General features: G+C 44.6%; 1 protein-coding gene across 1 annotated transcript; it reads left to right on the forward strand.

The window, feature by feature from the left end:
* The first annotated feature begins 11315 nt into the window (after positions 1–11315).
* On the forward strand, positions 11316–12275 carry LOC115641933 (olfactory receptor 52R1-like). The gene has a single exon (XM_030545283.1). The coding sequence runs from the start codon at positions 11316–11318 to the stop codon at positions 12273–12275; it is 960 nt and encodes a 319-aa protein (XP_030401143.1).
* The last annotated feature ends 14646 nt before the right edge of the window (positions 12276–26921 follow it).

The following is a 26921-nucleotide window of genomic DNA, read 5'->3' on the forward strand; positions in this document are numbered from 1 at the left end:
GCAGGTGTAGCGCTCTGAATCGCTGCATCTGAGAGCTGATCTGGCTGAGCACCACGCAGTGCGCATTAGTCTTTGTATAAATCCAGGTAAAACTAATTCCCTGCCCGTTACCATTAAGCAACCTGCTGAGTGCAAACTGCCACCAGCTCTGTATTAACCTGTCTGGAAGGATTGCTGGGCAGGTGGGTGCTGCATAGACAGGGCTGGAGGCTGCTCGAAAGATGCAGGCTCTCATACAGCAGCAGCTGCTGCCCTGTTCCCTTCTGCAGCCTTTGTGGGGATGTCATGGCAGCAGGCTTGCTGCACAGCAGTAGATCTATGGAACAATGGGTACCCCAGCTCCCGTGGATGAGAGAGAATGGGGGAGGGGGCTAAGGAAGGCTGAGGAACTCCAGGCTGATATTTTCAATGCTCGTGGTCCCTAGTAGCTGCTCCATACAAAGGGGCAGCACAAGATCAGGACTGAGAATATTTGAAGCTGAAGCCAGCAACTGCCCCCCTCAGGGCTGTGTAGGTTTTGGCAGCTTTCATACTGGGGACACATTATTAGAGGGAAAGACCAGCAAATTCTGAATTGGGCCTACCAAGGAAGTCCACTACATGGCTCTTGATCACGTGGGCAAGGGAAGTTTCTGTGGCATGACAAGACTGCCACTGCACAAATATACAACCAGACCCCCTTAATCACCTTCCCAGTGACCAACCCGGGCAGCGCTCGGTTTACAAGGAGGCTACGTTCCTTTGGGATTTGCCATGAAGTTGTTGATGGTGACTGATGGGAGAAATGGCTCCCTAGATACTCTGGCAAATGGTCTGTTGATCCAGTAATGTGTATGAGGCTGAGGTCTGGCAAATAGAAAGTGCATGTGACATTTGCTGAACAAGGGAAATGGGAAGGACATTTTCAGAGGGTAATGTATTGCTTGTGTGCTATGTAGTGGGGAAAACACTCTTTCATTTTCCTGTCCTCTGCTTTCCTCCTGTGATACAGACCAGAATGTACAGTAATCTTTTCAGGACATGGATGTATCACTTATATTAAAACACAAATGTAGATCTTAGAAAGCTCTAGTTCGGGAGCTATATTACTGTGACACGCTGTACCCCAAAGCAACACCCTGGCACAGCCATGTTCACCCGTTATATAATTGCAACGAATCTTCTATCAAATGTATCATGTGAGGTGTCTGTAGAAAAATCCTGGTTTGCTGAATATGATTATCCTATTTGTATGCATGTATCATTTTTGTATCTAAAGTTATGAATATTGGCTATGTACCTGTATTTCAAATGTGTTTGCTCCTGAGACAACTACAGGAAGGTAGTTTACATCCAGTCTAGCCAGCAAACTGTGAATGGGCTATTCAAGTTCATGGCTCATCAATGAGCACAATGGGCCATGGAAGAAATTTATCCTCCCCTGATGGACTTTCCTGGTGTTGTTCTCACCATAATGAGCGTTATAGTCCCTGCTATGACTCATAGTATCATGTAGGGTCATGTGGCCAACTCATGTTACACTGGACTCAATCTTCTGCCTGTACTTTTGCACTAACCATGCTGGGGACACTGCTTGATACATATCCTATCTAGCTTATAAAACTCAGATTGTGATTTTGTTTTATTTTCTAGGGAATCTACTTTGATCTGTACACTTATTACTTATGATCACTTAAATTTATCTTTCAGTTTATAATCTGTTTTATATTTGTTTACCTAAAACAATGTGCTTTGTTCATGCATGGCTGGCAAAAGCATTTATGTAACTCAGATGGGTGTGTCCCTGTCTTTGAATGTTTGTGTGAGTGCAGGACCTGAAGGGGGTTGCAGCTTGGTCATAGGCTTACAGTGTGAGGGGCGCCCAGATTGGTATGCCAGAGGGATCAGTTCCCAGTTCCAGGTTGCACCTGGGGCAGACCATCACAGTAGTGCTGCAAGCAGAGTGAAATTCACAGCTTGTTCTGATTGAGCTTTGCACTTCATACGCTGGTGTGGAGAATTTAAGTGAGAGGTTAAGTGTGGTGGCTGGAGACCAGTCAAAGTGGTTACCAGGTGTTATTTTCTGTTTGCTTATTTTAGGAAAGGGAAGTACAGCAGCAAAGCAGCACAATGAGTGAAAACAGTGAAACAATTATGAAATTGGAGCTGTTCACATTGCAGACTGTAGAAAAATAAAACAAGAACATAGAAGAATTTTGGAGCTAAATCAGGCAGAGGTTTCCAGAATGCAGGCAGAGCACAGACTGGTTATGAAGAAGACATTGAGGGGGAGGATGGAGAGCAGTAATACCGATTGGACTTGCTGGAAAAGCAGAACCAGAACCCTGTGACTCCACTGATTCCCGCCTCCCCCAAAGTCTATAGATGGGAATAGTTGTGTCCTGCATCCTGACGCAAGAAGGAGCGCTCTGCAGGGACGTCAGAGTGAAAGGGGAAAGTCCTAGGAACTGCTGAGGGAATGGGAGAAAGTCTCCTTGATTCATCTGCAGAAGGGGGAAACGTTGATGCTTCCAGGTCTGGGGGGTGGTTGAGACCTAGAGATGAAAACAGAGTCTCCTCAGTGAGGAAGGAGTTTGTGAGGAAGGAGTTTGTATTGTCTGTCAGGGACAAAAATATCCAGATTGCAGCTTAGCAAGGGGCAAACCCAATGCTAGGGAGCACAGGAAGCTCTGTCCTGGAGCGGAACCCCGTGAAGGGGAATGGAATCGTAGGGACCACTGACAAAGTGGGTGAGGTTTACTATAACACCCCAGCAGAAGGGAACACCACTGAGGAAAGGCGGGAGTTGTAGCATATGCAAGTGAGACAACTATCCAAGTTGTTCTATGTCAGCCTTTCACAGCTGAGCAGGGGATAGCTCCCAGGCTGGAGAGCACAGAGGTATGTGTCCCAGAGGGGGGCCCCGAGAAGGAAACTAGGGAAGGACTAGATGGGGTACAAGAATATATCCTCACTGGTCACATGGGGGAGAATGTCCAGGATAGAATGGCTGGTTCGGCATATTTGCACTCAGCCACCCAACCTATTGTTCAGGTTTTCAAAGCCAAAGGTGTAACTGACATCCTGGCAAGGGGCAGTCACACAACTGACCTCTCTGGGATATAGAGAGGGGGACAGAGGGCACCTCAATCCAGGTCCCGATTTTTCAGGACTTTGTTTCTGACGTGTTTGTGAAAACTAACTCTGTCTCTTTGAGATCCTGCAGAAGAAATGGTTGTTTGTGAAAATGTTAATGACCCACCTGAAAGAGGGAAGGAGGAAATTCCCTGGGTTGGGAATACACAGACAACAACCCTGAAAGGGCTGCTGAGAAAAAACACAGCTCTTAGCCCGGAGAGCACAGATCTCAACCCTTGAGGAAAGGGGGATGGGAAAAGTCCCGATGCTGGGAGTGGGGTTCACAGGAAAACCACTGCAGAGGGATGGGGAGTAAATTTTTGGAGGGGCATAATCCTGGGATTTGAAAGCAGCTCCTCAGAGGGCTAGCTAAAGTGCAAAGTCCCCTTACATCCTTACCTCACCAGACCCTGGCACACCAAGACACCAAAGATGACTTTACACTGAGATCTCATACCGAAGGAGATACTAGTGGAGAAGGAAAAACAGTAAATCAACACATGTTAAGGTTTAGAGAGGAGTTGAAAGACATAATCGATATTGAACAAACCAGACTATCCAAGCAGAAGGCGTGATATAATACAAATATTTGGAAATGCCTACTGTTGATAAAAGATATCCCTATGGGGATACTGCTTCTCAGCTAACACATGTAGAAAGGCTCAAAGCTTGTCACAGCAGGGAAATAATACACCTGGTTTTCTGTATAGAAGGAGAAACTGAGGCACACCTCCGCATGGAATTTGTGAATATCTGTGTTGAGCTATCACCAGTTGGAAAAGCACAAAGGTTAACAATGCTGCACAGATACAAAGAGAAGTTTTCTAGCAACCCAGAGAAGGCACTTGATGGCTTTTGAGATCACTAGGCTAATCTACAAAATGTTGAGAGGTACAGAGAACTTTTTAAGAACATCTGTGGATAACACTAAAATATTTCTAAGTATTTCTAATACTTAGGCATACTGCCACCACCTTAGTCAGTGACTAACACTCCTGCAGTAAATGAAGTGGGGAGATATCACAGTCTGTGGCACAAACAACATCCTGGCACCTTCTTTGTGTTTTGTCAAATTCTGAAGAATGTATTCTTAAAACGGAGAACATGTGCTGGGTCATCATCTGAGACTGCTATAACATGAATATACAGCAGAATGCAGGGAAAAACAGAGCAGGAGATATACAATTCTCTCCCATGTTCATTTTTTTTAATGAACATTATCAGCATGGAATCATATCCTCTGAAATGGTGGTCAAAGCCTGAAGGGTCATATGAATTTAGCATATCTGGCATGTAAATACCTTGAAATGGTGGCTTAAAAAGTGTCACACGAACGCCTGTTCTCACTTTCATGTGATGTAAATAAGAAGCAGGCATCCTTATCCCTGAAAAATGTAAATAAACTTGTTTGCCTTAGTGATTGTCTGAACAAGAAGTAGGACTGAGTGGACTTGTAGGTGATAAAGTTTTGCACTTTCATGATAAAGAGACTGCCTTGCAGTACTTGCATTTTATCATTTTACAGTGCAAATATTTAAAAAAATAATAATAATATAAAGTAAGCGCTTTGCATTCTGAGCTGCAAATGTAGAAAAAACTTCCCAAAATAGTTAATAAATTTCAATTGATATTCTACTGTTTAAAAGTGTGATAAAATATGATTAATCACAATTATTTTTTTCAGTTAATCACGTGATTTCATTTTGATCAATCGACAGCTGTTATCTGTATGCTATTCATATAACTAACTATCTACCTTTCATACTTAATGAATCTGTTTGATTTTTTAAAAATTTATTTTTATTTATTATTATTTTTTTAACCTATGCCAGTATGTTCTCTGAAATGCAAAATGGAATTATGCTTAGGAGCAGGGGCTGGTGCACACTACTTTTCACGCCGAGGAGGGATAGACTGGGTAATAAATGTACACTGGTCAGGCTTCTGACAAGGGCAAGACAATACAGCTCTGGGGTCCTAGGCTGGGGATCTTTGGGGGAACTGGCTGGAGTCTCTCTATTGTTGGTTCATGAGTGGCTAGTGAAAGTTTTCATGTAACTGCAGCTGACTCTGTTCCTGTCTCCATACGGCTGTGTAAGTGTATAACCCAGAGAGGATTGCAGCTTGGAAAAGCCTCACACTGTGAGAGGCGGCCCAGATTAGTAAACCAGAGTGCTCAGTGGTACCCCAGTTCCAGGTCCCAACCAATGAACAGGCCCTTCTGGATTCTCAGTCCATCTCCTTCTTGTCATGATCTCAGTTACTAACAGAGAAACCTCAATAAGAGCAGGGAAGTGAGGACTCCTTGATTCTGTCTGTCATTCTCTGTATGACCTTGCCTAAATCACATATCCCCATACCTCAGTGTACCTATCTGCATAATGGGGATATGTTCATAGTGACTTTACTTAGCTAGGTGTTTTCAAGATCCTTCAATGAAAGGTGTTGCCCAGTATGATGATAGTTACTGATTAGAATTATTGATCTCTGAACCCAAAGTGACTGCCCTTTGTGCCTGCGGAAAGTGTTCGTGTGTCCCCTCAGTCATCTGTCTGCAGATCTGCCGGTTATCTATCCATCCATTCTGAGCATTTACAGGATATCAGACCTATGGTGGTCTAGGCATTATGCCTCATTTTCTTCCTAATTAGGTACAATTTTTAAATACATACAAATACACAGATGTATTTGTGGTGGTGCCTCAGTAACTCAGCAGAGAGCACAAGAGTTCCTCTTTCCCTTTGGGAAGGTCTCTTAATTACTGTTTACTCCAAACGCTGGATAAAGAGCACAGAAGTGCAGACAGGTTTGTCTCCAGTCTGTTTACATCAAGATGCTGCTTCTCCCCTAGAGGCTGAGCAAACCCCACTAGGATTTCACAGAGCAATATTATAAATGGTGCACACCCCAGTGTTGGCACTTGCCATGAGATGCTGCTGCAAATGCTGGGGTGCGTGAAGTGTGGGATACAGATATCTAAGGTGGATTCCCAGGGAGGACACTTCCTTCTCAGAATTCACAGGTACCCGTCTCTTCCTGAGGAGCTCCCCTGCTTAACAAAGCCAGTGCAATGTGGGCATGATGAGGGAGAGAATAGGTCTGTGACCCTTTCCACTCTGCACAGCCACGGTACTTCCCCCTGATGATGAGTTTGCTCCAGTATTATGGGCCAAAATTTCCCACTGTTTGGTGCCCTCCCTGGCTGATGGCCTCCAACGCCATGGTGGCTGCATTTCAGTGGCCCGTAGTTTGCTGAGGCAAAACTCCCCTTGGAGTAAGAACTGTTTAAAGACCTCAAGAGCCAGCTGTGTGTTAATGCACAGACACTGCCACCCCATCCTCTTCCATTTCAGAGCCTTGGCTGTTAACCAGGGGGCCGGGGGGATGATGAGAGGGAGGGACTGGGGGGTGTTAACTTACTTTTATCTGCTGGAAACCATGGAGGTACTAGGGCTCCTAACTAGAATAATTATGATTTTTTTTAAACATGGGCAAGACACCTTCTTTCCTAGCTTCATTCAAGAAGTCAGCTGAACTGTTACATGTGAAACTTTCAAAAAACAATTTAGCCAGAAGGAGACACCCAGTGCAGGAAATTTCAGTTCCAACACTTAAAGTTTGGCAAATTTATAAGCATCAGAAAATGAGCTCTTCTAATGCAAGGTGTCAGACAGCCGTAACTAATATGGATACTACCAGTACCATCTAAAATGGCCAATCCATTTGTAAATCCCATTCAGGTAACCTCTTTGTTCCAATAATGTCTGTGGCAAGGAGTTCCACTGGCCAAATATGCATCGCGTAAACAATTTTCTTTTATCAGTGTTATATGTTCAGAGTTCTAATATAATTGAATGTTCCTTTGTTCATGCATTGTGAGAAAGAGTAAATATAAAAGCCTGATGTACTTTCGTTATCAATAGATTCATGGTAGTTTCAAGGTCAGCAGGGCCATTGTATCATCCAGTCTGACTTCCTGTAAAATACAGGTAATTAAATTTCCTCCAGTTACCTCTGAATTGTGCCCAATGACTTGTGTGTGACTAAGGCCTGGTCTACAGTAGGATTTTACATCATAGACTCATAGAGCCACAGGGTGAAAAGGGATGACAAACATCAGCTGGTATAACCTTCTGTGAAGATGCAGGATCTGTTGCTTCTGAACCATCACAGACAGATGGCTGTCCAGCCTCTACTGAAGAAGCTTCTACAGGCCTCCTGTTCTTACAGTTGGGAAGATTTCTGTGAGATTCCATCTAAATCTGCTCTGCTGGATTTTGAACCTTTTGTCCTGTGCTCAGTGGCAAGACAGAACAACTTTTCGCAAGTATTTGAAGACCATTGTCATAACCCCCCTCAGTCTTCTTTTTCCAAACTAAATATCAACTTCTGATACTACAGCTTGCATTTCATCCCTTTGATCATCTTTGTCTCTCACCTCTGGATCCTTTGCAGTTTTTCAACATCCTTTCTATATATTTGTAACCAAAACTGTACACAGTACTCCAGCTGAACCCTAACCAGTGCTGAATAGAGAGGTAGCATCACCTTCTGTGACTCGCATGCTCTGCCTCTGCTAATGCAACCGAAAATTGCTTTTGCATCTTTTGCAATAGTTAAAAAAAAAACAAAAAACCTACATTCCTGAGAGATGTAGCTATATCAACCTAACCACAGTGTAGACAGAATGAGATCAGGGAGGCGAATTACCTACACTGAAGGAGGAATCCCTGCCATTAGTGTCAGTAGTGTCTACACATAAGTGCTACGGCAGCGTCGCTGTAGCATTTTAATGTGGACAAGCCAGTAATCAGATCTTACAGAAAAGCATCTAGTCTGGATCTGCAGGCACGAGAAGCTGGAGAATCCACCACTTCCCTTTGCAGTGTGTTTAGGGTGACCAGATGTCCCGATTTTATAGGGAGAGTCCCAGTTTTGGGGTCTCTTTCTTATATAGGCTCCTATTACTCACCACCCCCTGTCCCAATTTTTCACACTTGCTGTCTGGTCACCCTAAGTGTGTTCCAATGGCTAATCACCTTCTGTGCTAACTATTTGGCCCTTATTTCCAACTGGAATTTGTCTAGATTCAGCTTTCAGCCTTTGGGCCCTCCTCTGCCTTTCTCCACTAGATTACAAAGCCCAATATTAGTATTTAAGTTAAATAAATGAAGCTCTTTTAAGTCTCTCACTGTCCAGCATTTTCGCCAGCCTCCAAACATTTTTGTGGCTCTTTTCTGCACCTGCTACAATTTTTCAAGATCCTTTTTGAAATGTGGACCCTAGGACTGCACACAGCCAGTTTCACCACTGCCATGTGCAGAGGGAAAATCCTTCCTTTGTTGCAACTGAACACTCCCCTGTGTATGCATCCAAGGATCTCATCAGTCCTTTTGGGCAGAGCATCGCACTGAGAGCTCACAATGAGTTGGTTTTACACAATGATCCCTAAATCCTTTTCAGGGTCCCTGTTTTCCATGATACAGTGCCTGAGCCTGTGGGCTTGGCCTGCTTCCCTCTTCCATAAGGATAACTTTGCATTTAACTATATTAAAATATTTTACTCAACTCACTAAACACTCCACATCAATCAGTATGCCTGCCCTGACCTCACCATTGTATACTCTCTGCCAATTTTTGGGTCATCTGCAAATTTTATCTGCAGTGATATTTTATTTGCTTCCAGATCATTGACGAAAATATTGAATAGCATCAGGCCTAGAACTGATCCTTGCAGAACCCAAATGGAAACACCCCCATTCACTGACAATGGCCCATAGACAGCTGCTTGTAGTTAACCAGTTTTTAGTTCATTTTAAGCATGATGTTGTACACTGTTCAGTTTTTTGTCTGAATATTTATCCTGCTAATTGAAATGCTTCAGAGAAATTGAAGTCTACTGCATCTGCACTTTTCCCTTGATCAACCAAACATGTTCACTTATTGAATGAGGAAATAGGGTTTATGTGACAAGAACCGCTTTACATACACCATGTTGTTGACTGGCATTAATTATATTCCTAGACTATTTTTAAAGGAATGTCATATCAGTGTTCCATTGTTTCCTAAACTTGTCTAATCTCTTTTTTTAAGTTTACCCTTTATTTTTTAAAAGTCTACATGTATCACAGAACTACCCTGTATTTGCCTTTTTTTTTTGGTCTCTCCTGCAGCCTGATTATGTACTTCTGGTTCTGAATGAGATGTGTGGTTTCTTGTTGAATTCGTAACTCTGCTGTTTGTAACCCTATGGTTTTATTATAGATGCTGTTTAACATCCTCCTTTACTGCTAATGAACTTGAAAGTATTTCATCATCTCGTGTTCTATGAGTGCCCCATACTGCTTCTTTCTTAGTGCAGAACAAAAATATTTATAGAACAAATCTACCTTTTTTGAAATATTAACAAGATGCTTTTCTCCCTCTAGGAATTGGCCTAAACCTTTTCTAGGATTTCTTTTGTTCTTAAAAAACTTAATAATCTCCTATACTGATCCTTAGTCCTGCCAAGCATGGAATTTTCCTTTATGTTTTTAACGTTTCCTATCAATTTTTATAACTTCCAATTTGTATGGCTTGCTATCTGTATTCCGCCCCCTCCATTTGTTTTCCCCCACTAATTTCTGACTTCCCTCTGCCACTAAACAGAGTTTTTAGTCAATATTGTTCTCCCACATTGACTGTGGAATTGAAGCTTTTTAGCAATCTAATACACTATTGCCAATGAACTTCCAAGTTTCATTCCCATTTTGCTGTCTACATTTTTCCTTCCAGGCATTTTTCCTGATAATTTCCCTCAAGTTTGGGGAATTAGCCCATTTCAAGCACTGTCTACAGACACTACTAGTAGAGAACTGTTCTCTGTCTGCCCGTTTAAATGTAATCAATTCAATTTTTTATTTTTCCCTCCTGTATCATATGCTGCCTTGTTTGTCTCCTCCTTAAACTAAACAATCCCAGTCTTTTCAGTCTGTCTGCACATGGTAGCCTCCAACATTTTCACAGCCTGTCTTAGAAATCCCTTTTAGAACTGTTATATCCTTGCAGGAGAGTCTGGATGACCAAAACTGAGCGTATCTCATTTCTTAGGCATCCAGATATTTCCTTTCTTTGCTCACTGCTGTGAATGAGCAGGAGTTTCCGTGGAGCTGCCATCAATGATGCTCAAGTCTTTTCCCTGAGGTGTGTTTAGGCTGGGAAGTTTCCTCTGGAACAGGTGTTGACTCCTTGGGTGTTCTGGGGTTGGAGCAGCCAGAAGGAAAAGTTAGTGGGTGTTCTGCACCCACTGGCAGCAAAGCTCCCCTCTCTGTGCCCCCCACCCCACCTCACCTCTTCCTCCGCCTCTGCATCCTCCCCGAGTATGCCGCATCCCTGCTCCTCCACCAAGCTCCCAGTATTTGCCACCTCCACAGCTGTTTGGCGGTGGTGCAAGCTCTGGGGTGGAGAGGCGAGGAGCAGGAACATGGCACACTCAGGGCAGCAGGTGGGGAAGAGGCGGGGCTGGGGAGTGGAACTGGGAAGACGTCATAATAGGGCCAGGGAGGGGGTGGAGTTGGGGCGGGGACTTTGGGGAAGGGTGTTGAATGGGGGCAGGGCAGGGTTGGCAGGGGATGGGCAGGAGTGGAATTGGGGTGGGGCCGGAGGCAGAGACGGGTCAAGCACCAACCTGTGCAAGAAGAAGTCGGTGCCTATGTCCTCTGGCACACGTGTTAGAAAAAGTTTTTTTTCCACTCTCAGATTTTGAGCAACAGTGTTAGTGGGGAACTCCCTATAGTATGGACTCTCTAGCCTGTCTCTCATTGCATTAAGGAACAATTAGGCACAACCAGTACTGACACTCGTGTTTCCTGCTGGTGCCTATTAAGGTTTCCCACATCACAATGTGTAGGAATTATTTGATGCATGGAGCACCATAAAATATATAATTAGCATTAGGAGCATCAGTTATTCATTAATCATTTTTCTCAATAATAAAAATGTCAAATTTCAGTGTGTGAAGAGCCACCAATCTGTTTCACCCATGAGAACAGCCTCCAGTTGTGCATATAGTGTCTTGTATGAACATTGTCTCTCCATCAAGGCTTTTCTCCGGGGACCATAATCCTAGACCCTGAACACATACAGGAAGTCAGAGAAACTTATGTTACATGCAGGAGACCCCGTTCTGTCTCAGACTTGGACATCTTCTCCTCTACTCCATGTCAGATTCCAACACAACCGACTTCCCCAACCCCTCCACCTTCATCCTGCTGGGCATTCCTGGCCTGGAAGCAGATCATATCTGGATCTCCATCTCCTTCTGCATCATGTACACCATAGCCATCTTGGGGAACTTCACCATCCTGTTCATCGTGAAGAGGAAGCCAAGCCTCCATGGACCTATGTACTATTTCCTCTGCATGCTGGCCGTCACCGACCTGGTCCTGCCTACGTCCATCCTGCCTAAAATGCTGAGCATATTCTGGTTCAATTCCAGGGAGATTGATTTCAGTGCCTGCCTCACCCAACTGTATTTCATTCATTGCTTCTTCATGACTGAATCTGGGATTTTTGTGGCCATGGCTTTTGATCGCTACATGGCCATCTGCCATCCCCTGAGACATTCCACCATTCTGACAAACCCGGTGGTGGCCAAGATCGGCCTTGCTGTGATGTTGCGTGGTGGCATAGTTGTACTGCCCTATCTCCTCCTCGCAAGGCAATGGCCATATTGCAGAACCAACATCATCCCCCACACTCACTGCGAGCATATGGCTGTAGTGAAGCTGGCCTGCGCCAACACCCATGTCAGTAGTTATTATGGGCTGTTTGTGGTATTCTGTGTAACTGGTCTGGATGTGATTTTTATCTCCATGTCCTATATCCAGATTTTTAGGGCCATCTTCAGCCTTCCCACAAAGGACGTCCAGCTCAAGACGTTTGGGACCTGTGGCTCTCACCTCTGTGCCATCTCGGCATTTTATATCCCACGTCTCTTTTCCTCCCTTAAGTCTCGGTTTGGCCAGAATATGCCCCTGCATTTCCACATTCTCAGTGCCAATGTATATCTACTGGTGCCCCCCATGCTAAACCCCATCATCTATGGGATGAGGACAAAAGAGATCCGGGGCAGGATCCTTCAGCTCATTGCTCAGAAAGGGACTAAAATTTTCTCCTAGTGATCTGGTTCGCAGACTGAGTTTTGTGGGGAGCTGGCTGGTGATTTGCTGCTGGGCCCTCTTCTCTGTATCATTGGCTGACCAAAGAGACATTAAATCCTTTCCTGACCATACTGTGCTGTGTCAGCCTGACAAACTCTTTAACTCATAACGTTGCCATCCTTCTTATTTATGTTAACTAAACCCCCCATAAAAAGGGGTTCCAAAGAGGATGGATCTAGATTGTTCCCAGTGGTACCAGATGACAGAACAATGAGCAATGGTCTCAAGTTGCAGTGGAGGAGATTTAGGTTGGCTATTAGGAAACATTATTTCACTAGGAGGGTGGTGAAGCACTGGAATGGGTTCCCTAGGGAGGTGGTGGTATCTCCTTCCTTAGAGGTTTTTAAGGTCAGGCTTGACAAAGCCCTGGCTGGGATGATTTAGTTGGTGTTGGTCCTGCTTTGAGCAGGGGCTTGGACTAGATGACCTCCTGAGGTCCCTTCCAGCCCTGATACTCTATGATTCTATGATTCCTTGCCCCTGCTTCCCATTTTCCTTCAAGGTTCGACCCACTTCTATGCCTTTTCTCCTAAGGCTCTGTTCCATCCTTCTCTCCTCCCCTGTCACTCTCTATGTCATCTCCACCTCCCTCCCCCACCTCCACCACAGCTGGGCTCCCTCTGCTCCAGGGCTGGGACAGGAACTGCTGCAGCCTGACCAGGAGCCTTCAGTGAGTGCAGTGGGGTTACAGCACTGGAACCAACAAGGAGCAGAGCGGGAAGCCAGGAAACTGTACAAAGCAGCTGAGGGTTGGGAGCAAGGTTGTGTTGTAGGTGGGCGACGCTGTGCTTCATACAGCTTGTGGGCCCTAAAGCTCAGCTACTTAGTTCTAAGGGCAGAGACCCTTGTGTGGCTTATTTCCTTCGCTTTCAGCTCCACTTTGTTCCTCCCAGCTGGGGGCCTGTAGCAAGCAGGGTCCCTGCAATGGGGATGGGCTGGGAGCCCTTTGCCCTGAGCCTGACCTCAGGGGCAGGGCAAGGGATCAGCTTTGAAACTAGGTGGACAACAGTTGAGAGAGGAGGAAGGATAAGCCCACATGTTAGCTGAAAAGGCGGGATGCTCGGCAGAGGCCGGGGTGGCTTTGGTGGCTCACAAGGAGGGAGATGAACAGCAGACCTGCCATTATCCATCTATTTACACACGTACACGACACCTTATCTGGAACTACAGGTCACACATTGCCCTGGGAATGAAGCTGAACAGGAAAGCTGAGGCTAATTGTCGTGGAAAGTGACCCCGATCAACTCCCAGGGCATGCTAGCCCAAGAGCGGATCAGGACTCTCCGTACCAAAAGGAGCGTGGTCCGTGGGTTGCCGGCAGTACCTTTAAAACCTTTTCAGAACTTTAGAAAGATTTCATACCTTTAAAAGTTATCTAACCTGGGACTTTCAGAGAAAAGGCGTCAGGTCTGTCTGATGGCTAAAAGTTCGAACCCAGCTTGTGACTTACCCCAAACCGGAGCCTACAGACCAGTCCTCTGCCAAACCCCATTAGAGATTTCAAAAGGTCTCTTACCTTTTAATTGGGCCCTGGGGTTGGAAGGAAACTGCCTGCGGTCCTCCGATCCAGGAGAAGCCCTCTCGTGGGTTCCTGGCCAATGCACCAAATTGTCGTGGAAAGTGACCACCATCGTGTTGAGTTGATCAGACAGCCTGAGGCTCCTTTATTGATCAATCAGAGAATACATGTGTACACACGGAGAGACGACAGGTTCCCTAGCAAGGGGCAAGTCGCTCTGCCTTACAGCAGTGATACCTGTGCTTATAAAGCTGAAAACTGCAAATTATCATATGAGCTTATAATTCCGATGATACTTTATTTGGCTAATACAATGACATCTTCTAAACATCTGCTAAAAACAATTGCTATTAATATATCATTTATGAGCTAATTGCAAGTCTGCTCTCTTTCTACTTCCCTATAGAAAGTTTTGTAAGTGTTAGGTCATTGACACCTGGTGTTTTTCTCCTACTTGCGGTTAAGCTATTACACGTTGCTTGAGCCTTTTTGAGGAACTTGTACCCAAAAATACCTATTGATGTACCTTTGGTCAAATGATCATGAGTTATATTTTATGCCCATACAAGCAACTTAATAAACTATAATAAACTAGTTGGGTGGCAGACCAATCCTTGCCCACAGACAACCTGCCAACCTGAAACATATTCTCACCAGTAACTGCACACCACACCATAATAACTCTAGCTCAGGAACCAATCCATGCAACAAACCTCGATGCCAACTCTGCCCACATATCTACACCAGCGACACCATCACAGGACCTAACCAGATCAGCCACACCATCACTGGTTCATTCACCTGCACATCCACCAATGTAATATACGCCATCATATGCCAGCAATGCCCCTCTGCTATGTACATCGGCCAAACTGGACAGTCTCTACGGAAAAGGATAAATGGACACAAATCAGACATTAGGAATGGCAATATACAAAAACCTGTAGGAGAACACTTCAACCTCCCTGGCCACACTATAGCAGACCTTAAGGTGGCCATCCTGCAGCAAAAAAACTTCAGGACCAGACTTCAAAGAGAAACTGCTGAGCTTCAGTTCATCTGCAAATTTGACACCATCAGCTCAGGATTGAACAAAGACTGTGAATGGCTTGCCAATTACAGAACCAGTTTCTCCTCTCTTGGTTTTCACACCTCAACTGCTAGAACAGGGCCTCATCCTCCCTGATTGAACTGACCTCGTTATCTCTAGCTTGCTTGCTAGCACACATATATATACCTGCCCCTGGATATTTCCATTACATGCATCTGAGGAAGTGGGTATTCACCCACGAAAGCTCATGCTCCAAAACGTCTGCTAGTCTATAAGGTGCCACAGGATTCTTTGCTGCTTTTACAGATCCAGACTAACACGGCTACCCTCTGATACTATAATAAACTAAAAGCTGTTATAACTTAACAGATTTTCTGGTTCCCCTTTATCCAATTCTAGTTCCTCTTTTTGGGGCCCTGACCATATCTTTTTGCCTCAGCATGCCCTTTGTACAGAAAAACAAGTTTAGCAGGAGTTAAAACTCTTGCTTCTAGCTAAGGGCCTACTCTTACTTTATTCTCAGAAAAAAGCCTGGGGCCTTGGGTAAGGTGGGGTTGGGGGGGGGGTTTCCCTATCATAATATATGCTCTGCATGGTGCTTTTGGTCACTACATCTTAACAATGGTAGGCTGCTAGGCAGCATCAGCCCCATGTCATGGATGGACTGAGCAATGCAGAGGTAAAGCACTCTGTTATAAGAAGGCTACATTCCTCTGGGAATGAGTGGTAGCCTTGTTGTGCTACCGAAGCTCCTGGAGTCCACATGATCACTGGTCATGTAGTGGCATTCCTCGGTACTCTCACTTGCAAATTTGCTGCTCTTTCACTCTAGTAATGTGTTCCCAACAAGAACGCTGCCAAAACCAACACAGCTGATGGAGGCAGTTGCTGGGCAGAGTTTGAATATCCTCGCTCCAGATCTTGTGCTGCTTTTGGAGCAGCTTCTGGAGACACGAGTATGAAAAACATAAACCCAGAATTCCTTAGCTTTCCTAAGCTTCCCATATCACTCCCATCCATGGGAGGTGGGGTACCCATTTTTCTATAGATCTGCAGCTTTGTAGCAAGCCTGCTGCCATGACATTCCTCCAAATGCTGCAGAAGGGAACAGGGGAGCAGTTCCTGCTGTACAAGCACTCACATCATTCAAGTAGCCTCCAGGACCGCCTATGAAGCTGCCAGCTGCCCACCAATCCCTCCAGACAAGTGTGTGGTTTTCTGTCAGATTTTGATGGGTGTTTGGCTGTATGTGAGTGTTTTTCCTGTATGTCATCCCAGCTCTGTGCAGGTAGCTGGAACAACAGACCTCAAGTGAACTACCCAATAAGACCACAAGACCTGTTAAGGTGTGAAGGCACCTGGCCAGGTTTATTGTTGAAAAAGCACAGTACTAATATCCTACAGACTCTACTGGGTCACTAATACATGTATGCTCATGACAATGGACACAGCTCAGTCAGTGGCAGGACTTTCCACTGCCCCCTCAGCTGGACAAAGACACTCTCTCTGAGATACATATGTATACACCACTATGAACAAGTTATGTATCACTCCTGACATATCTAGGTTCCAACTTCAGATGTATTAGGGTACCAACATTTATGTATTCAGGGGCCTCCCATTACCTTGTACATGTTGGTTAATGAAAATATCTCTATTAATCATGTTGTCTGTCTTTGTCCTTAAGATGGGTGAGCATGTTCCTGTTCTCTTTGGGGAATGTGCTTGGTATCAAAGCATGCAGGTACCACCTTTCTGAAATATCAGTAGAGCTTGACCACTACTTTAGTTCAGGCCTCAGGCCTCACATCAAGCCTTTGATACAAGGTCTTATGTTTCGGTCCCTCTTCCTACTACAGTGTTCATACTGAGCTGGTTGCAGTTTGCAGCTGAAGGTTGCTTGATGGTAATGGGCAGGGACTTCATTTTACTTGGATTAATAATCAGATTATTGTGCACTGTTTCTTGCCCAGCTAGATCAGCTCTTAACTGGAGTGATTCCCAGTGCTACACCTACAATTGCCACTGAAGTCGATTGAAAAAAACAGCCCCTTGATCACTTGTAACTGGCACCTAGAGTGAGATGCACATTAGAAGTGGCAGAAAGAAGGAGGTGTTTTGGAGGCAGGGGTGAGTTACAAAGGAAAGGGAGAGATGGACGCAACTGCATGGAGAGAGGGAGAGTGAAATGAGACAAAACTGACTTGAACAGGGACTCCCTGCCTCTGCCATTCTGAGGAGCACTTTCCAAAGGAGACACAAAACCCTCTGCCTGACCCCTTTGTGATGGGTTGGGTCACAGAACCCCCTTGGGAGCTGCCACCTGATGTGCCAAGACTACTTCTACCCCTAGCTTCCCTGCCAGCTCGAGGTCCCAGCACCCTGTCTTGCTGAGCCAGACACACCCATGTGCTCCAACACAGACCCAGGGTCTGAATTACTCACCCCAAAGCTGCAGGTTTACCAGAAAACAGCTCACAGAAGTCTGCTTGTCTTTAACACTCAGATGCCCAACTCGCAATGGGGTCTAAACCCACATAAATCTGTTGTACCCTGTATAAAGCTTATGCGGGGTAAACTCAAATTTTTTGCCCTCTAACACTGATAGAGAGATATGCACAGTTGTTTGCTCCTCAGATATTAATACACACTCTGAGCTAGTTAATAAGTAAGAAGTGATTTTATTAAATACAGAAGGTAGGATTTAAGTGGTTCCAAGTAGTATCAGACAGAACAAAGTAAGTGACCAAGCAAAATAAAATAAAATGTGCAAATCTATGTCTAATCAAACTGAATCCAGATACTCTCACCCTCAGAGATGCTTCAGTATGTTTCTTTCCTCAGTCTGGACACCTTCCAGGCCTGGGCACAATTCTTTCCCCTGGTACAGCTCTTGTGCCAGCTCAGGTGGTGGCTAGGGGTACCCATTTATGTATCTTTTGCATAAAGCGGGAATCCTTTGTCCCACTCTGGGTTCCCAACCCTCCTTCTCAATGGAAAGACACCAAGTTAAAGATGGATTCCAGTTCAGGTGACATGATCACATATCACTTCAAGACGTCATTACCCACTTGCCAGCACACACATGTACAGGAAGACTTACAGGTAAAACACACCCATCTGCAGTCAATTGTCCTGGTTAATGAGAGTCAACCAGATTCCAAACCAACATTAATGGCCCTCACTTTGCATAATTACAATAGGCCCTCAGAGTTATAGTTCATATTTCTCGTTAGAGATACAAGAGTGGCACATCTATACAAATAAGACGATCACATTCAGATTATAAACTCTTCAAGAGACCTTTTGCAGGAAGCATATTCCAGTTACATTATATTTACTCATTAGCATATTTTTATAAAACCATATAGACTGCAATGTCACACTCTGCCATCACTGCCTGGTTTAGGAAACATTTCCTTCAGGGGAATCCAGCTGGGTCAGTCCAGGAACCAGAGCACTCTGTGAAACACCGTGGTCAGAGGAGCCACATTTGGGAAAACATCTTGTGGACACTTTTCGCCCAGCCCCACTCCTCTCCCACTCACATCCTCTGGCATTTATGTAGCGGCTCCAGATTCCCTTCCCAGCGCTCTCCCTTGGGCACATTCTGTTTCCAGTTTCTCTCTTTTGTGTCACAGGATCGTTAAAGCAAACAGACCCAGGCCTTGCAAAAGAGGTTGCTAAAACAATTCCTCTACTTTAGAGAGCACAAGAGATACCCAGATCTAGGTAAACACAATACAACACCTGCACATCATTCCCTGCCTCTGTACACTCACTACCCTGGAGCATTCTTTGGGGTTGGTAAGAGCCATCTAGAGTGTCCAGAGGCCATGTCCTGCAACTCCTGGCTTCTCCTCCAGCTGAGTCTGTCTCGCTGCTGCAGCCATACCCCTGAAACCAAATCTGCTGCATATGTGCCTCTCTCCTGCCCCAGCTACTTCTGGCTCATCCAGTCTCTGTGTTTTTAAAGGACTAGACCTAAACTGCCTCTCTCTTTTCACTCTTCTGGGGAGGGTTCATTCCTTCTATGCCCACCCCTCTGCTGAGAAGCTGGAGAAAACTGGCTTTGTCTAGAATGCAGTTATTCCTTGCTTCTGTCTGGGCAAGATCTTGTTAGGAGGGATATTTCTAATGACTGACCTATTTATTGACAGATGCTCCCAGCTTCTGCCCTTAGGGCAGGAAGTTTGTTTATGAACAGAGGCAGGGTGACAAAAGGCTAGTCATTACATTAAATTAAGGCTCCTTAGATGATCCTGGAAGCATTGCAAGGCACTCCTGTTAAAAGATAGGAAAGAAGGAAGGAAAATCTGGTGAGAATGGAAAGAGTTAAATAGTGCTGACCCCCAGGGGTCTATACTGGGACTAGTGCTATTTAACATCTATAGCAATGATCTAGAAAAAGGAGTAAACAGTGAGGTGGCAAAATGTGCCGATGATATAAAATTAATCAAGATTGTTAAATCCAAAACAGACTGGGAAGAGCTACAAAGGGATCTCACAAAACTGGGTGATGGGGCAACACAATGGCAGATGAAATTCAGTATTGATAAATGCAAAATGATGCACATGGCTAAATATAATCCCAACTTTATCTACCAAATGATAGGGTTGAAATCAGCTGTTAAACATTAAGAAAGATCTTAGAATCACTGTGCACAGTTCTCTGAAAACATCTGCGCAACGTACAGTGGCAACCAGAAAAGCTAACAGAATGTTGGGAATTATTAAGAAAGGGATAGATAATAAGAGAGAAAATATCATATTGCCTCTTGTAACAGAGCCATCATCCCACTTTGGTTTGGAAGGGGTTAAAAACAGACCTGAGAAAGGGCTGCCCATGAGATCCAATCACGAGCGGGCTTAAGACAGCCTATCAGGATCCAGCAAGGTCAGTATAAGAAGAGATCCTGGAGAAAAGGAATTGAGTCTTGCTCCAGCAGGTGATCAAGAAGGACCTAGCTGCCTGGGAGAGACAGGGGTACCTTGGACAGAGCAGTACTGGGAAAGGGCAGGCTGAGCTGGGGATCTCTGGCCTGGTGACCTCCCAGCCTGAAAGTTTGCAGCAAAGGCCTGCAAATGTACTAGGGAGGCAGCCAGGACAAGAAAAGGCAGCAGGTCCAACCGCCTTGCCAGCGATGAGAGACCATTTCAAACTGCAGTATGAATTGGCCACTCATCATCAGCCAGGAGGTTGGACCTGCTACCTCTTCCTTCCTTGTCTGCCTTCCCACAGCCTTAATACCTCTTCCAGGCCTGACAGCAAGGGTTTGCCAGTCTGCGCTGTCCAAGGTACTCTTTCCTCTTTCAGTCAGCCAGGTCCACCTCTCTCCAGACTTCTGGCCCCGCAGCCTTTTTATAGGGCCCAGCCTGGCCTGACTGGCTTCCTCCCAGCCTTTTCCTGATTGGCCCTCTCCAAGGGCCGGTTTTTAACATTTTAACCTTTTCTGAGCCGGAACAGGGTGACTGCCCCACTACACCCCCCTACTCAAGATCATCACCTCTGGGGGTAGGGGTGTCTCCTCACCTGAGCTAGTCACACATGCACCTCCAGAGCCGCTTCCGATTCCTCCATCTGCTTACGCAGATGGGTCTCTTCCTTTATGATGCCCCCATTTTCCACCATGAGTAGTAGGGATGGGCACTCTCCGCCATGGCACCTCCTGCTGGTCAGTCAAGGAATTAGCTCATCCAACTCAGATGCGCCCTCCTCTGGCCAGTTTCTCCCCTGCCCATACCTGCCCCTCTATCTTCTCCAGTTCAGGTCCCATGTCCCGTCTGGACCATGGTGCCCCTTACCTTGGGATGCTGTCTCCCCAGCAGTGTCCCCACGCTCTGGGTCTTCCCTCCTCAGGGGAACCACAACCGCTCTATATCCATCTTGCCTCAATGGCTACTGCTAGTCATCATCTAGCCCCTTCTCTTGGGGGCAAACTACAGTCTGAAATGGCCACTCATCACTGGCAAGGGGGTTGGACCTGCTGCTTTTTCTTGGCCTGGTTGCCTCCCTAGTATCTCCTCAGGCCTTTGCTGCAAGGCCTCAGCCTGGGAGGTTGCCAGGCCAGAGATCCCCAGCTCAGCCTACCCTTTCCCAGCACTGCTCTACCAGGCAGCTAGGTCTTTCTTAATCGCCTGCTGGAGCAAGACTCGCTTCCTTTTCTCCAGGTACCCTTCTTATATTGGCCCTGCCAGGCCCTAATTGGCTCCCTCAAGCCCGTTCATGATTGGTTCTCTTGACCAGCCCTTTCCCAGAGTTGTTTTTAATCCATTCCAAAGTGGAGCGAGGTGACTGCCCCGCTACTCCCCCCTCTCAATATCCCATGCCCAGAAGTAAGGGGCTCCTCTAGCCTGTGCAACCCGGAGATGTGCTGCCAGTCTCACTCGCTTCTCTTCACTTTCCTTCAACTTCAGGACCAGGTCTTCCTTCTTTTTTGGGCTTTCTGCAGCTCCACCTACGCTGTCCACTGGGCACATTCTGCAGCTATCAGCTGCGTATATAGGCTATTGTCCCCCGGACCCTTTAATGTCAGGGTCTGGGTTCCCATCGTAGCCTGCTCCCTCACAGTCTGGGTCCCGACCTCTCACTTGGCAGACTCTGTCTCAGTCCCCTTTTCTGCCACCTCATGCTGGTGGCTCAGGCAGGTCTATCACCTTCACTGCCATGTTAACCACACTCATAGAATCATAGAATCTCAGGGATGGAAGGCATCTAGTCCAATCCCCTGCTCAAAGCAGGACCAATTCCCAACTAAATCATCCCAGCCAGGGCTTTGTCAAGCCTGATCTTAAATACTTCTAAGGAAGGAGATTCCAACACCTCCCTAGGGAACCCATTCTAGTGCTTCACCTCCCTCCTAGTGAAATAGTGTTTCCTAATATGCAGCCTAGACCTCCCCTATATCTTTGCCCCTTCTGGGTCCCCAGGCATCTCCTTCTTCAACCGCTCTCCCCTGAGGGGGCAGTGCCTGTTAAGATGGTCCTGCTTGCAGCAGCCAAAGCAGATTGCTTGCCCCTCTGCTGCCTTGGGCTTCTCATAGTCTGTCTTGGGTCCCCTCTTCTCGCTGGGGTTCAACTGAACCCTCCACCTTGGGCCTAGGCACTCCGGCTGCAAGTGTCCGCATTGCCCACAGACCCAACATGTCCGTTGTCCCCTCGGTTTCCTCACCCAGCAGGCCTTCCCAGGGCCATGTTTAGAACGGGTTCTGTATGAGGACAGATTAATAAGACTGGGAATTTTCATCTTGGAAAAGAGACGGTTAAGGGGAGATATGATTATGATCTATAAAATCATGACTAGTATAAAGAAAGTAGATAAGGAAGTTTTTTTTACTACTTCACATAACACAAGAACTAGGGGTCACCAAATGAAATTAATAGGCAGCAGATTCAAAACAAATAAAGGAAGCATTTTTTTTACACAACACAAAGTCAAACTGTGGAACTCCTTGCCAGAGGATGTTGTGAAGGCCAAGAATATAACAGGGTTCAAAAAAGAACTAGATAATTTCATGGAGTATACATCCATCAATGGCTATTAGCCAGAATGGGTAGAGATAGTGCGCCTAGGCTCTGTTTGCCTGAAGCTGAGAATGAGGGACAGGAGATGGATCACTTGATGAGTTCCTGTTCTGTTCATTCCCTTTGTGGCACCTGGCACTGGCCACTGGGCTCAGACAGGACACTGGACTACATGGACCTTTGGTCTGATCCAGTATGGCCATTCATATATTCTCATGTTCTTGTATGTGTATATATAGAGTATGATTCATATATCCATGTAATATGTTATAGGACATTGAGGACTGGTATGAATGACATGTGCTTGATATGAATACGTGTGTTGTGACTTGGCAACTAAAGCAAGAACTTAAGATCAAGAACTATTAAAACTATTTGTGCAAAACAATCTTATTATATTCTGGGAAAATATAGGGAATCAGCACCAGCTGGACTGATATAAAATTGTTAAAATTGACAAAAAATTCCATTCTATGCATTTTTCCTTCTTGAATTTCACCCTATTTACCTCAGATCATTTCTCCAGTTTGTAATTCCTTTCTTCTTAAATCAAGTGTGTCCCACTTATTTCTATTTGCAGTAACTCTCCATTAATAATTTTTGGCAACACCCAGGACATCGCTGATTTTCTTTGCTTCCCTGTGTTGTGTAATAGCATTCTGCCTTTTCACTCTCCCATCAGGGTGGCTTGACTCCAATTAAACTCCATATATTTCTTCCATCCTGCAATTTGTTGATTATATATAGGAGGATATTTGAACCACTTAAAAGGCCATGGCCCATTATTTAACAGATTAACCATTCTCTCTGTGTATTGTATCTCATAAATTTACATCTTTACACACCCTATTGCTAGTACATTGTATTGTCAACATCCGATACACCAAATAGATTAAGATTTCGAGATATTTTCATGGCTTGGGCTTGTTTCAATTGGAGTTCCACACTTTGTATTCCTTGTTTCAATAATGCACCAATATTTTCTGCCATGTGTCTGTATAGCCCCCAAAATCTTACACAAGGCTGACATTTTCCCTTCTAATGTTTCAATATCAAATGAATTTAAAACTCCAGGTCCAGCACCACTGCCTGCTACAACATATTTCCCTTTAATTTTGTATCTGGGGGCTGGTCTACACTACGGGGGAAAATCCATCTTACATACGCAACTTCAGCTACGTGAATAATGTAGCTGAAGTCGAAGTATCTAAGATCGAAATACTCACCGTCCTCATGGCGCAGGATCGATGTCTGTGGCTCCCTCTGTCGATTCCGCAACTCCATTTGGGTTTGTGGAGTTACTGAATCGATATAAACGTGTTCGGGGATCGATATATCGCATCTAGATGAGACACGATATATCGATCCCCGAGCAATCGATTGCTACCCGCTGATATGGCGGGTAGTGAAGACGTACCCTGGGATAGTATCATCTCCCCATTGTTGTTTCTATGCTTGTAATAGAGGCCAGGCACATGACATACACTCCGGATGTTGTGCACTTACGTTTACTTGCACTCCTTCCAAACAGATTGTTTGATCCAAGATAGTTGGAGCTTCATTACTTCTCCCCTGCTATATGGGTACTCGTTTGCCATGATTCTTGGTGCAGTTTTATTTCCTGATCTCTGATTAATAAACATAAAAAAAAATGCCAGAAAATATATTCCCTATTAATTGTACTGAACCAACGTAATCCATTACACCATATTCCCATAATTTGAGAGACATTGACTCATTCCATCTTACATGAATATTAGCCATTTCTTATTCATTAGTAATATCTAAGCTAACTACATCAAGTGCCAAACTTGAAAAAGTATAGTTCAGAGTACTCATATTCAGACTGTTCTCATCATGAATCTAAACATCAGGTGACCTTCTCTTAGTGTGTAAAAATACCTCCGTTGCTCTTCCAAATTTTTGGTCACATTTTTGCCATCTTTGCACCATCTTTCAAATTTTACCTCAAAATCTGTCCAGTTCCCTCAGCCTCTTCTCATAAATCATGTGCCCCAGTCCCTTAGTCACTTTAGTTGTCTTCTGGTGGACTGTCTCCAATTTGTCCACATCATTTCTGTAGTGGGGGGCCTAAAAATGCATGCAATACTCCCGATGCAACCTCACAAGTGCTGAACAGAGGGGAATAATCACCACCCTCAATTTGCTGGTAATGTGTCTACTAATGCAGCCCAATATGCCTTTAGTCTTCCTGGAGCACACTGTTGACTCATATCCAGCTTCTCATCCACTATCATCCCCAGGTCTTAATTTGCAGAACTGCTGCTTAGCCAGTCAGTGTCCAGCCTCTAGTGTTTCATGGGATTCTTCAGTAGCGACGCGTAGGATTCTTCCGTTCTAAGTGCAAGACTCTGCACTTGTCCTTGTTGAACTTCGTCAGATTTATTTTGGCCCAATCCTCCAATTCATCTAGTTTACTCTGGACCCTATTCCTACCATCCAGCATTTCTACCTATCCCCTTAGCTTAGTGTCATCTGTGAACTTGCTGAGGGATCCATCCCATCATCCAGATCATTAATAAAGATGTTGATCAAAACTGGCCTCAGGACAGACCCCATATCACTTGATACCATCTGCCATTTAGACATTGAGCCATTGATCACTATCTGTTGAGCCCAAGAATCTAGCTGGCATTCTATCCACCTTATAGTCCATCCATAAAACCAATACTTTTTAAACTTGATGGCAAGAATACTGTGGGACACCATATCAAAAGCTTTGCTAAAGTTAAGATATATCACATCTAGCTCTTTCCTCATATCCACAGAGCCAGTTATCTCATCACAGAAGGCAATCAGATTGGTCAGGCATGACTTGCGGTTGGTGAATCCATGTTGACTGTTTCTGATCACCTTCCTCATCTCCAAGTGCTTCAAAATGGATCCACTTTTATCCATACCTCCATATTAGAGGTGTTCCCATATGTGTATCTGTGTACCCCTAAATTTCCCCAAATATTCAAAAACATAAAAGGCAAAACCCATATTTCCACCCGTTTTGAATAATGAAGATCCTCAATATTGAAGCCATGGCCATTATTTCATAGGAATAATGTCCAATGCCTCTGGCCAAATTACTCTAAATACTTCACTAGCCTCTTCTATCTTTGCTCAACTCTGGCATTAATTCTTCTACTAAGCAAAAAGTGCAAAGCAAAGCAACCCTAAGCAATAAGCCAATTACAAAACTGGTAGCACCATATCCACACTCCAAATCCAAGGTCCATACAGTATAGTCTCTGTTGCAATTGGGCATTTCTCTATGTAAGATAAACTAAAAGAAAAAGAAAGGAATATTATTATTTAATCTTTAGGCCATAATTTCAATGATGATGTGTGGTCCCACTTTCTCTTTTCCCCTTTGTTAATCTGCACTACAGTAGGTGAAATTTTATTCATGATGGAAAATGATTAGACCCATCTAGACTCCAGAACATGATTTTTCTATATTAATTTCAAATACATTATTCAATCTCTGATTTTCCATAATTTACTGTCCTGAACCACATGAGAATCCACAGTCTCTTGCTTTTCCAATAGCATCAGTCAATTTAAACTCTGTTTTCTTAAATTCTATCAGTAACTCCCTTACCCATTGAGTAACTGATTTCCCCTCTGCTTCTTCTTCTTCTTCTCCTGGGTATAATAGAAGGATGCACAATCTCACAGATCTTCCAGAGAGAATTTGATAAGGCTGGTAGCCAGTACCCAATCGATCTCTACTCTGGATGGCTGACAACTCCACTGATAATTTATTATCCCAATCTTTGCCAGTTTCTTGCACTACTTTGCGTAGAGCTTGTTTAGTAGTTTGATTCATCGTTTCTACTGTTCATGATGATAGTGGATGCTAGGGGATATGTGGTCATTGCTTTACTCCTAAAGTTTTTCATAAACTTTTAATATCTTACCCTACAAAATGTGGCTCATTATCTGAATCAATTATTTTTGGAGTCCTGCATCTACTAAACACTACTGCTGGTATCTAGGTCGATGGAAGTATTACTGTCTACATCGGGGTTAGGCTGATATAACCTCGCAGGTATGTGTGGAGATTTTTTTTTGTAGCTTTTTCAAAAAATGCAAATGCTAAGTTAGGTTACATTATCCAGGGCAAAGCATGCAAGTGATGGTAGGTGATAGTACTGCTCTATTCAGCAGTGCTTGGGCCTCAATCGGAATATTGTGTCCAATTTTTATCACCAAGGTATAGGAAGGATGTAAAGAAACCGGAAAGTATCCAGAGGCAAATGACAAAGATGATCCAAAGGATGGAAAATGAGGAAGCTGAAGGGACCATGTATGTTTAGTTTGGAAAAGAGGAGATTAAGGAGGGCATGATAGTCTTCAAACACTTGAAAGACTGCCCTAAAAAGTTGGAGGAAAATTTTTAGCTCTTGCCACAGAGCAAAGGACAAGAGAAAAAGGGTTCAAACTACATCATAGCAGATTTAGATGAAATCTCAGAAAGAACTTCCTAACTGTAAGA

The sequence above is a fragment of the Gopherus evgoodei genome, unplaced genomic scaffold (genome assembly GCF_007399415.2).
Source record: "Gopherus evgoodei ecotype Sinaloan lineage unplaced genomic scaffold, rGopEvg1_v1.p scaffold_36_arrow_ctg1, whole genome shotgun sequence".
Classification (NCBI taxonomy): domain Eukaryota; kingdom Metazoa; phylum Chordata; order Testudines; family Testudinidae; genus Gopherus; species Gopherus evgoodei.